The sequence below is a fragment of the Taudactylus pleione genome, unplaced genomic scaffold, assembly GCF_031769625.1.
Source record: "Taudactylus pleione unplaced genomic scaffold, aTauple2 ptg000242l, whole genome shotgun sequence".
In the NCBI taxonomy this organism is placed as follows: Eukaryota; Metazoa; Chordata; class Amphibia; order Anura; family Myobatrachidae; genus Taudactylus; species Taudactylus pleione.
The window spans coordinates 9,912,252-9,925,709 of NW_028284644.1; the positions used below are offsets into that span (position 1 = coordinate 9,912,252).

At 42.3% G+C, this 13,458-nt stretch overlaps 1 protein-coding gene across 1 annotated transcript in view; it reads left to right on the top strand.

The window, feature by feature from the left end:
• TMCC2 (transmembrane and coiled-coil domain family 2) overlaps window positions 1-5,417 on the top strand; it is a 118,328-nt gene extending 112,911 nt beyond the window's left edge. Inside the window, exon 6 of the mRNA XM_088479619.1 lies at window positions 2,368-5,417. Coding sequence (XP_088335745.1) covers window positions 2,368-2,679 — 312 coding nt within the window. The 3' untranslated portion in view covers window positions 2,680-5,417. The remainder of the gene's footprint in view (window positions 1-2,367) is intronic.
• The last annotated feature ends 8,041 nt before the right edge of the window (window positions 5,418-13,458 follow it).

Sequence of the window (13,458 nt, forward strand, 5' to 3'; positions counted from 1 at the left end):
CCCATAGCAACCAATCAGATTCTACTTAACATTTAACAAGCACCTTCTACAAGATAATAGCTAGAATCTGATTGGTTGCTATGGGCAACATCTCCACTTCTAAAAAAAACTATTACCGTTAGTATCATACCTCCCAACATGACCCTCTCCAGGAGGGACACAATGCTTGTGTCCTGGACTTCCCTGGTAAGAGGTGGGGCTGCAGCGCAGTTCAAAAGCCAAATAGGGAGCCGCACCAACTGTCATTTCACACACTGCCAAACATCACTGGCTGGGACTCATTGGCAGTTGGTGTGACTCCCCTATTTGAATTTTGGACTGTACTGCAGCCCCACCCCTGGAGCCGCCACCAATCATAAATAACCAGGGAAGTCCAGGACCAGAGCATTGTGTCCCTCCTGGAGAGGGTCATGTTGGGAGGTATGTAGTATATATACTAAACTATTTGATAAAGATTATTATTCAGGAGACAGTGATTTTACATCCATGACGGATAATAGGTATCACACAGGCCACATATGTCCCTTACAGGGGTTATATACAGTACTCTGATTAATAATTATTTTCCCTCTTTGGTCCTCTACCTACTGATTTTGATATTGTAGTCTATATAACAGGTCAGTTCATGACTGGATGACGATGTCTCACCAGTTTCCTAATCAGCAGCAGGTTATTCTATTTTACCTGTGTGAACATTTCATGCTGGTGCTCATACTGATCGCAAAATGTGATCTGATGCGTCTACATAAAGGGCAATGTGTGACAGCTTGTGGGACCAATGGCCACTTCTAGGACACCATATTTTATTGCCAACCAATAGGGGTATTCAATATGGGAGCGAAAACATCGTTTTTGCGTTAATATCACACTTTTGACGTCATTATCGCAGGTTTGACTTTTACACCGTATTCAATTTCAAAGACTTATCGCAGGTTCGAGAAGTCTTTGATCAAAAACGGGGATAACTTTTCACCATTGAATAGGTGTCGAAAAAAAGTGCAGAATTGGGGTTTAGGGGTGCAGGCTTAAAAAAAATAGCCTGCACCCCTGGGAATGACATTTAAAAAAGATCTGTGTCAAAAAAAGTTTAAAAAAAAAATAGGGACACCCCAAAAAATTAATTAAAAAATTGGGGTGAAAAAAAAAAATGGGAAAAAATTGTATAACAATAGGGAAATAGGTTCAGGGCTATTCTGCAAATATGCGGCAGGTGTTTTCTAGAATAGAATTATAGCGGCAGGTGCACAATTGCAGAATTTTTAAAAACTTACTTTAGGGACTTAAAAATATGCTAGTACCCATTTTCATGTACCCCAAATTTGATGGGACCACTTAAAAAAACGAAAAAAATAACCTAAGTGCTCTTCTGCATCACTTCTTCAATGTCGGGAAAAAACACCTGCTGCGGCTATTTAAATCCCCGACTTTCAATTAAAGGCTAAAACGGGGGTACCCATAGTGTTCAACCCATGTTTTTACAACTTTAGGGGGGTCCTACAATTTTTTTTAAGGAAAAATTCGTAACTTTACGCAAATCCAACTTCGGAGTCTCCCGTTTTCGTTAATTTCATATTGAATTCGGGGATAAGCGGGCGCGCGCCCTATACTTTAACGCAGGTAAAAACTCTGATATGAAACGTAAACTTCGAAAGCGAAATTTACGTTTCATATTGAATACCCCTCCAAGTGTTCCTTCTTCTCATTCCCTATCTCTCTCGCTCACATCTTCTTTCCAGTAAAGAAATGTCTGATAAAGAAATAGAGCATAGGAATAGTGTAGATGGAGATGGGGTCAGAAGTTTTTAATAAATACATAGGGAGAATTTGTAAATAAATACATAAAGTGAAGATATTATCTGAAAAGACAACAAGAACAGTTGTGGTGCTTTATATGAGTTATCTAACCACTGTTTGTGGAGCAGGCATGACAGGATGTACACCAAGCTTTTCTGAACACATTATTTATAAATTAATCTATTCTAAGCCCAGTGTATTAATCATATGGTAAAGCTTTGAGAGATGGTGGGCCAAATGTAATTGGGTGAGATATTATAAATGTGAGAGTTTAGCAGTAATCTCTCACATTGGTCTAGTTTTATCTTCAAATTGGGAAAAAAATCTGGTTGAGAGTTTAAATTGTGAGAGTTTTTTGAGTCTAAAAAAATGCGAGTTTGCATGTTCTCGGACTCTATTACATTGACCGAGTTTAAAAAGTGTCAGAGTTTACCGTTAAACTGTCACATTTTCTAATCTCTCACCCTATTATATTTGGCCCATAGTTCGCATAAGTTTTGTCAAAGCTGTGCTCCTATCCTTTTACTTAAATAATTTTTCTCCTGCTTAATTATCTGTCTCTTTTCATTTCAGGAAGCGGTGGAGTCTTGTCTCACCCGCATCACTAAGCTAGAGTTGCAACAACAGCAGCAACAGGTTGTGCAGCTGGAAGGGGTGGAAAATGCCAACGCTCGGGCTTTGCTAGGCAAGTTCATCAACGTGTTGTTAGCCTTAATGGCCGTTCTGCTAGTTTTTGTATCTACTGCTGCCAGCTTCATCACACCCCTGGTTAAAACACGACTGCGCCTTTTATCCTCCCTGCTCTTCCTCCTCTCACTGCTGACACTCTGGAGGCACTGGGATTGTGTTACTTACTGTCTGGAACATGTTCTGCTGCCCAGCTGATTTCTCATCTGTACATTTCTAGCCTGTATCTCTATCCCCTCTCTCCACCTCTGTGGAGAATAACCTTGGCAGGAGATACTGCCCAGCTCCTTCTATACACCTATTTATCTGGATCTATCCATTTATGCATATATTGATATACCTATATAGAGCTTTTTCTATTTTAAATGGGCAGCTATTTGCCACTTACGCACCTGACATGAGGAGGAAAAGGCGGCAGAAAAAAACGATGGTTATCTATGAGCAGGTGCTGTGCAGAGCACGGAGTCACACTGAAAGTATGCGACAGGACATGTGTTTCTACATGTAAAGCACATGTACTTGTGTTACGGTGTACAAGAAGTGACAGATCACGAATGAGCAACTTTGGTACAAGAACCTGCCTAATGTTTCACTGAAGAATCTAAATAGCTTGTGGAGAAGTGATCGCAATGCAATTAAGGTTGAATGGTTTGCATGATGGGAAGTCAAACCTTGCAAAGTTCTATTAGGTTTGTATGCAAGTCATGGATTACGGGGTTCTGTAATACCCCCCCTGGAACCTACAACACATCTTGACTTTAATATGAAAAGGTCTGTATGGATTTATCTCTACAACCTTATTCTACAAACAGAAGCATTGATGTGCACAGACGTTTAGCGGTATGGGGAGCAGGATGGTGATGACAGAATCTCTAGAGTCAGTCTGTACTCTCTCCTCATGTGTTTCTGTTTTTCTAAGGCTCTGTAATGAAAGCGGAGCCAGCATGGGTTTGGGTGCTGTATTGCCAGCATAAAACATCAATAGTACATTGTTTACACAAAGGGAGGATCTGCAAGGTGTTTCAAGGGTTAATTTATTCTCTAACTGAAATGCAATAACTATGACATGCTTTGCAGGTTATACATTAGTTAGTATTGCACCAGTGGCCTCTCTGCAAGCACACAACAGCTGCCCTATGAATTATGCTCTCTTACTGATATAGCAGCTTGGCCAGTATGTTATAAAGTACAGTTTTTAGCAGGAGGTCTAAAGAATTGCATTTTAGGTATTTATTTATCCCTAACACAATCTTGCCTATTATAAGCTAAAGCGCTTTGCATATTTATTTATTTATTTGCTTAGGATAATAGATTAAAGTGAACCTGTGTCCTACACCCAGTGCACCTCATTTACAAAGCACACCATAAAATGCAGATAGTCTGAGCGGTTCATATCAAGTTGCACACCCAATCTTCACCCTTAGCTAGAAGTAGTGTGCTGAGAAGTGAAGGCACCTGAAGGGGTGCACATCAGTGTAGAACATTGCACCATATTAAAGCCACCCTTTTAAATAAATTAGACTTTTCTGTTTTTCTCTTATAATTCCACTTAATGTAGTCACATTTGTGACCTGAATAATCAAAAGAGTGAGGGGACATCAGGACTGCCTTTATTATACAGTATGTGGCACTTTTATGTGCTTTCTTTTATATTGGGCAAAATGCATCTAAAATATGTGTCATCCCCAAGGTGCTACACGTGTCCCAATAAGGAAGGGATCGTTCACACCTGTCTGCTGTTACTGCATTTTTCATTTGCTAATCCTAAAAAAGCACATTGAAATTAGGATGAATGGTTTCTTTTGGGCTTGTGCCCACCACTGCGTTCTACAATTTAAATTTTGTGTTTTTACATGCATTAATGTGCACACGCATAGCATTGGCTATAGCGCAGTAAAAAAATGCATTATTATAATATGTCTAAGGCATTTTAGTTTTCATGTGTTTTTTATCCATTTTTCCAGACCATGAGTCAATAGGCCCAAAAAGTAGAGAACTAATTACTACCAGCTCAGAGCTGCTGCAAAAATCATGTCCTTTGTTGGCTGGAAATAATAATCTTGCTTCACAAAATGAAATGTTTGCACTGCTCCAAAAAACTAGGCGCCAATTCCATACTGTACAAGGAATAATCTTGCATTGCTCAACACCTTCCATCAACAAATGCAAATGTCTGCTACTTCGCGGTCACCGCCATCTTGGTTGGCAAACCCAGGCACTTTGGTGGAACTCTAAGTGCACCTGAGTAATTGAGGCTCGCGCCACCACCAAAGAAGACTTTTTGAGGCCTAGTGGTGGTAAACATTTTGTGGGCTAAACAATTTTCATCTTCCCAATTAACTAGCAGTTATTCACATGACTGAAGCATGCCTCATGCCTGAGTTATGTTGTTTACTAGTACAATGATAGGCTGAATACATTTGTTCAGGCCACAGAAGTCCTGCTTTCACTGTGAGTATCAGGTATTCTCTAATCAGTCATTTCTGGCTATATTGGAATGTAAATGTCAGAACAATTTCTTTGTGTTTTTTACTTAGTCGTCTAGCATATTTTTTCTTCTAGTTCTGCTATAATGCATTGACCAGTTCACAGGTAAAAAAGGGTTTAAGAACTTTAAATAGCCAAATAATTACAAACAGCATAAACACTCCACATGACATGTGTGACATTGTTTTAATCCTCTGTGTTTTAGATTATATTTTTTACCAGAAGTATTACATGTATATATTTAGAGAGAGAGGTCTTCCCCTTTAATTTACATGTACATATCGTAAATCTCACTTTCTAGAGAGTGACATTTTATGTGTGTGATTTGGTAATGTTTGGGAGGATAAGTTTACATCTTTTCCCCATTCCCTCCTCCCATTTCATGTGACAGCGCGTACCACAAGGCAAAGATTGTGTGTTACATTCTCTTGCTTCTGTGTGAAAATAAAATTTACACATTTAAAAAATGTTGCTGCTTGTGTCTCACTCATTGAGGTTAATGTTCATAGAGCCCGATTCACTACGGATCGCAATATTGCGTACATCGGATAGCAAGCCAAACCACTGCGATCGCAATGTAAACTCAGCACCACATAAGGTCGTCTACTTTACCATATGCACATCCGTAATGTTTAGCAAAACCATCGGTACTATCGAGTACTATCGGACTCATACGCACAGTTGCACAAGCCCTGATCTTACTCAGAAATTGCTAACAGCCACGCACGCTATGGGACCTCACACTGCGTATGGCTTCACAGTGGATAATTTATGCACGCCCCTGAAATGGCGTGCGAACGCACTGGCACACCTGCGTTTCTCCGACCACCCCCTGTTACCACCCACAAAGGGGTGCTTCCTGTCAATCACTCTGCAATGGGTCGCGTAGCCTTTGCAATCGTAGTCCCGATCGTAGTGGCTGGCTTGCGCAATGCGATTCATAAGCATGCGCAGAACGCAACAATCGGCCGATTGCGTGCGGATTACCAACTGCGATCCAGGCCCATAGTCATGTTGTGCCAGAAGCAGATTTTATACCATAAGTCTGTATGATTAATAGGTCAAACCACTTGTATCGGATGGGGCACAGGATGCTGGCGCTTAGAATCCCGGCGGTTAGAATCCCGACAGGGTTAGATTTCCGACACCTGCCGGTAAGTACCCTACCCCTACACTTAACCCTCTCCCCCCACAGCCGAAACCTAACCTCCCCCGCGCTGCCTAACCCTACACCCCGCAGCCTAACCCTCCCCCTAGTGCCTAACCCCAACACTTATCTGTCGGCAGGAGCGTGCAGTTTTTCTATATTTTCAAATTTAGTCTCTATCCTATCTAAAAGTGTTTTTGCTAAATACACTTTCTTGTATAGAGATTTCTGCAGCTTTTTGGGGCAGGCCATATATGGGTATCCCCCGCTGACACAATATAATCCCACCCGCATAGGGTTTAAAATGCATATCACAAATAGGAGTTTGCTCTACTCTGCTTAAATCCAACGATATCACTAAGGTAATAACTCAGTACAGTCGTCCCAGATGAAGGCAAGAGCTTTAGAACAGGTAAGTTCTATATATACAGCAGAATAGGATAATGGGGTTTAATTCAACATGCAACCCCTAAGGGAAAAACACTCAACAAAAGTAGTGTTCACCTTTATTGTGTAACTGGTGAAGAGAACATGTTAGTCAATGGTGCACAGAAGCATTGCCATCAGACCAGTAAAAACATTACCTGGTTCAACAGTAATTTTATCGCAACGCGAGTAAGCACAACATTTTATATCAAGAACTAAAAACAAGTTGCCTTATACCAGGGGTCAGGGAACACTTTTTTTTTTTACCTTTTACCCCAAAATATATTTAGATGCGCCGACGTTACCCCCTTAATTTGATAGGAAGGAAATCATATAGTAGTGCACCCATATAATGCCCCTGTAGTAGTGCCCCCATGTAATACCCCCGTAGTTATGCCCCTGTAGTAGTGCCCCCATATAATGCCCATGTAGTAGTGCCCCCATATAATGCCCCTGTAGTAGTGCCCCCATATAATGCCCCTGTAGTTCCGCTTGTACAAAAACAACCACCTTAATCCCCGCTCCTGCATCCGCCACTGTCCTGTCCGCCCGGCTGCTCCTCGGAACTATGTGAGAGTCATTATGACGTCTCTCCCATAGTGCACATGGAGAGAGCCGGAAGCTGGAGTTCAGAAGAGAACTCCAGCCTCCGGCTAACGCGGCGCTGCAGGGAAGGAGCCGGGCGGCCACTGGTAATAACATCTCAGCGGGCGTCCGGCTTAGAGCCTCCCTGCGGCACAGCCGGGCATGCATATGAATTATTCTATGCATGCCCGGCTGTCCATCCATTACCCCCAGGAAATTAATTTTTACCCCATGTGGGGTAATTTACTCCTGTTCCCCGACCACTGCCTTATACAATAGAGCTGCTAATGAAATTCACACCTATGTATGTAAATGTATTAGTAGCTTATCAGAACTGACATTACCTGACATAGCATCGTGTTCATGGGAGTAGATATTCTCGGCAAGCTTCCTGGCAGTCTTCCAGTTGAAGAAAACTATGGCCAACTACATTTAGCCATCATTTGCATGAAATGGCTGTATACATGGCACAATAACTTAGATAGACTGTACAAATTTTACATATTTGCATAACTTTCAATCTGTCCCTAGTTAGTTGGGACCGTCCTCAGCTTTGATGGATGTAGCCTTGTCCCGATTGGGCCAGAAGAATGGGCGGTTTAGCAGAACAGTGGCCAAATGTTGCTACACGCATTTAATGAAAGGGAAGGATATGGGGATAATTTCAGCGAGTCGAAAGTGCTGGTCACGTCCCCTTCTTATGAACAATCGCTCGTTTGTCCCCTATAAAGTTATTAAATATGTATTTGTGATTGTTATGAATAGCTTTCATGTGCAGACAGTTATATCGTATAGTATATTAGACTTAGCAGTCATTTAAACATCACAGGCCTGATACGGAGTTGGTCGTATTTACACTAAAGAAAAGTGCATCCAAAAGTAGCACATTTTCACCCATAAACAGAGTCAAACATATCCCGAGGTACGTCTGGTTCTGTATCAGCAACATGTGTGACTGATTTACGCTGAGTTGAAATAAAAACATATTTACGTCCATATGCAGAGCTCAAGACTTGTCCACAACTGTATTATCCGCTTATGCACCATGTTTAGTGTGGCAGTATTCATGACTGCCATCAGGGGGGGTATGGGGAGTACACTTGTAATGGGGGTGTGCTGTCATGGTTTGACATAGGTCTCCTTCACTCACTTCTTGGTGATCAATTGTACTATTAGTTTGTTTTCAATCTGGAAGCCATAGAGGCTCAGATATTTGTATAGGTCTTAGGGGTCTATTCATAAAGCAGTGGAAAGTCCTGTTTAGTTGAAAACAGGGCTTTTCACTGCTTTCAGCGATTCATAGAGGGGGTTACTGTGGAGAAGGGTATTCCCTCTCCCGTGGCACCCTCGCTTCGTGTATGAATCGCATACCATACTTTTGTATGGTGAGTGCAATTCATTAAGGAACAGAAAACTCTGCATTCCGTTCCTCTCCTGCATACAGATTCGCCATCTGAGGATGGCATAATCTGTACCGCAAGACGAACAGCAATGAAGTTGCATACTTCCCTGCTGTATGCCTGGCACTTGGCTCTGGCCCTGCCCCCTTTTCCCAGTGTCCTTTGCAGCAGGTCTGACTTGACCTGCTGCTCTGGAATGCTGGCGCATGTGCAGTGAGGATACAGACATATCGGGCTCCTGATTTGTCTGTATTCTCACTGTTTTACAGGATCACGGAGGGGCTGGACAGCTGCCGAAGACACTGGACAGGTAAGTGTACATGAATGGCTACTAAACATCACTATATATTGCATTGATGTGATGCGATATATAGTGATGTTTTTCAGTAGCCACTTCATGTGCTACATGAATAGACCCCTTGGTGCTTTTAATGGTCTCCAGAAAAATGGCTGTATAACTGTCAGTAATAGAAAAACACTGTAAGGTGGACGTTAGTGCACCTAACACTGATGGTCTAATGCAGTGGTTCTCAAGCTCTGTCCTCAGGACCCCAAACCGCTCACGTTTTCCATGTCACCCAGCAGGTGTAGTCATTACTCACTGACACATTCTAAAAAATCCACAGGTGGAGCTAATTATGATTTGTGATGCTTTTGAGGAGACCTGGAAAACGTTCAATGTTAGGGGTCCTGAGGACTGATGCTCGGTACACACTGGACGATCTGTCAGGGAACGATACCGCTGAATGATCTCCCTTGAAACTCCTGGTGTGCTGGATGAACAATATTGTTCATCCACACACCAAAGATGTCACCAACGATCGCAAACCCCTATGGAAAATGCACGATAACGTCCAGATTGGCCTGCATGTATGCACGATGGACGATATCGTTATCATCCAGCGGAAGCGCGCTTCGTTGGTCATTCATTGCATAAACACGGAAAGATATATCGTTGAGCAATATCATTATCGTTCATATCGTAACGATTTATCGTTCCATGTGTACACACCATGAGTTTGAGAACCTGTAGTCTAATGCAGTGGTTCTCAAACTCTGTCCTGAGGACACAGGTCACGTTTTCCAGGTCACCTAGCAGGTGCACAGGTGTATTCATTACTTACTGACACAATTTAAAAGAACCTCAGGTGGAGCCAATTATTTCACTTGTGATTCTGAGAGGAGACCTAGAAAACATGCACTGTTTGGGGTCATGAGAATCGAGTTTGAGAATGAATATGCCTCTCAGCAGAATAAACAAGCCTTGAGGTATACGTTTATATGACACAGACAGGTATTTTAGAGACAGATTCCTCCATACCGGGTGCTATTGTCATTCTCTGTTCTGTGTGTGTCTCAGTGTTTATGCCTGTCCCATGTTTGTGGTATGTCTGGGTTGACACTATTTAGGGAGTGTACAAGGCAGAAGGTATAACTGCACAGGGAGTATATACATCTCAGGAGGTGCCATTATACAGGGAGTGTATGCGGCATTAGTAGTTAATACACAGGGAGTGTATATGTCAGGAGGTGCCACTATACAGGGAGTGTATGCGGTATTAGTAGCTAATACACAGGGAGTGTATATGTCAGGAGGTGCCACTATACAGGTAGTGTATGCTGCATTAGTAGCTAATATACAGGGAGTGTATATGTTAGGAGGTGCCACTATACAGGGAGCGTATGCGGCATTAGTAGCTAATACACAGGGAGTGTATATGTCAGGAGGTGTGACTATATAGGGAGCGTATGTGGCATTAGTAGCTAATACACGGAGTGTATATGTCAGGCGGTACAAGCAAAAAGTATGGTGGTCGCTCACATCAACTTAATGACATTGCACTGGTGCTTGTAAAGGTTGGGGTTTACACTGAACTACAGAAAAAAAAGTGATTTTCCCTTCAGCACACTGCAGCAATATCAACAAAAATACTTGAATCCTACATAATAATAGAAATTCAGAGGTAATGGTTACATACATTTGCAAATATATGAATAAGCGCCGGGCCAACGTCAAGGCTCCTCTATACCGGCGTCCCTAACATTATGAGGTTCACGTCCGAGGCACAGGGAACCCCAAAAAGACTCTAGCCAAGGACTAACCCCAGGACATCACACAAAAAAGGGAAAAAAGGTGATAGTGAAGTGTAAAGTATAGATGTGTAAAGATATGTCAGTAGGTGTCACTATACAGGGAGCTTATGCGGCATTAGTAGCTAATACACAGGGAGTGTATATTTCAGGAGGTGCCATTATACAGGGAGCATATGCTGCATTAGTAGCTAATACACAGGGAGTGTATATGGCAGGAGGTGCCATTATACAGGGAGTGTATGCGGCATTAGTAGCTAATACACAGGGAGTGTATATGTTAGGAGGTGCTATTATACAGGTAGCGTATGCTGCATTAGTAGCTAATACACAAGGAGTGTATCTGTCACGAGAGGCCATTATACAAGGAGCGTATGCTGCATTAGTAGTTAATACACAGGGAGTGTATATGTCAGGAGGTGCCACTATACAGGGAGCATATGCTGCATTAGTAGTTAATACACAGGGAATGTATATGTCAGGAGGTGCCACTATACAGGGTGCGTATGCTGCATTAGTAGTTAATACACAGGGAATGTATATGTCAGGAGGTGCCACTATACAGGGAGTGTATGCTGCATTAGCAGTTAATACACAGGGAGTGTATATGTCAGGAGGTGCCATTATACAGGTAGCGTATGCTGCATTAGTAGCTAATACACAGGGAGTGTATATCTCACGAGAGGCCATTATACAGAGAGCTTATGCTGCATTAGAAGTTAATACACAGGGAGTGTATATGTCAGGAGGTGCCATTATACAGGGAGAGAATGCTGCATTAGTAGTTTATACACAGGGAGTGTATATGTCAGGAAATGGCACTATACAGGGAGTGTATGAGGCATTAATGGCCACTATACAGGGAGTGTATGCAGCATTAGTAGCCAATACACAGGGAGTGTAAATGTCAGGAGGTGCTGTTAAATGGAGTTTATGCTGCATTAGTGGCCACTAGACAGGGAGTGTATATGGCAGGAAGTGCCACTATACAGTGAGTGTACATAGCCAGAAGTGCTGCTCTACAGGAATTAAATGTCGCAGGATTTACCATTATACACAGGGAGTATATATATCTCAGGAGGTGCCACTATACAGGTGGTCTATACGGCATAAGTAGCTAATACACAGGGAGTGTATATGGCATGAGGTGCCTCTATACAGGTAGTGTATGCGGCATTAGTATTTAATACACAGGGAGTGTATATGGCAGGTGGTGCCACTATACAGGGAGTGTATGCTGCATTAGTATTTAATACACAGGGAGTGTATATGTCAGGAGGTGCCATTATACAGGGAGTGGATTGCGGCATTAGTAGCTAATACACAAGGAGTGTATATGTCACGAGAGGCCATTATACAAGGAGCGTATGCTGCATTAGTAGCTAATACACAAGGAGTGTATATGTCACGAGAGGCCGTTATACAAGGAGAGTATGCTGCATTAGTAGTTAATACACAGGGAATGTATATGTCAGGAGGTGCCACTATACAGGGAGTGTATGCTGCATTAGTAGTTAATACACAGGGAGTGTATATGTCAGGAGGTGCTATTATACAGGTAGCGTATGCTGCATTAGTAGTTAATACACAGGGAATGTATATGTCAGGAGGTGCCATTATACAGGTAGCGTATGCTGCATTAGTAGCTAATATACAGGGAGTGGATATGTCACGAGAGGCCATTATACAGAGAGCTTATGCTGCATTAGTAGTTAATACACAGGGAGTGTATATGTCAGGAGGTGCCATTATACAGGGAGAGTATGCTGCATTAGTAGTTAATACACAGGGAGTGTATATGCCAGGAAGTGCCACTATACAGGGAGTGTATGAAGCATTAATGGCCACTATGCAGGGAGTGTATGCAGCATTAGTAGCCACTATACAGGGAGTGTAAATGTCAGGAGGTGCTGTTAAATGGAGTTTATGCTGCATTAGTGGCCACTATACAGTGAGTGTACATAGCCAGAAGTGCTGCTCTACAGGAATTAAATGTAGCAGGATTTACCATTATACACAGGGAGTATATATATCTCAGAAGGTGCCACTATACAGGTGGTCTATACAGCATAAGTAGGTAATACATAGAGAGTGTATATGGCATGAGGTGCCTCTATACAGGTAGTGTATGCGGCATTAGTAGTTAATACACAGGGAGTGTATATGTCAGGAGGTGCCACTATACAAGGAGCATATGCTGCATTAGTAGTTAATACACAGGGAGTATATATGTGAGGAAGTGCCACTATACAGGGAGTGTATGAGGCATTAATGGCCACTATGCAGGGAGTGTATGCAGCATTAGTAGCCAATACACAGGGAGTATAAATGTTAGGAGGTGCTGTTAAATGGAGTTTATGCTGCATTAGTGGCCACTAGATAGGGAGTGTATATGGCAGGAAGTGCCACTATACAGTGAGTGTACATAGCCAGAAGTGCTGCTCTACAGGAATTAAATGTAGCAGGATTTACCATTATACACAGGGAGTATATATATCTCAGGAGGTGTCACTATACAGGTGGTCTATACGGCATAAATAGCTAATACACAAGGAGTGTATATGGCATGAGGTGCCTCTATACAGGTAGTGTATGCGGCATTAGTATTTAATACACAGGGAGTGTATATGGCAGGAGGTGCCATTATACAGGGAGTGGATTGAGGCATTAGTAGCTAATACACAGGGAGTGTATATGTCATGAGAGGCCTTTATACAAGGAGCGTATGCTGCATTAGTAGTTAATATACAGGGAGCGTATATGTTAGGAGGTGCTATTATACAGGTAGCGTTTGCTGCATTAGTAGCTAATACACAAGGAGTGTATATGTCACGAGAGGCC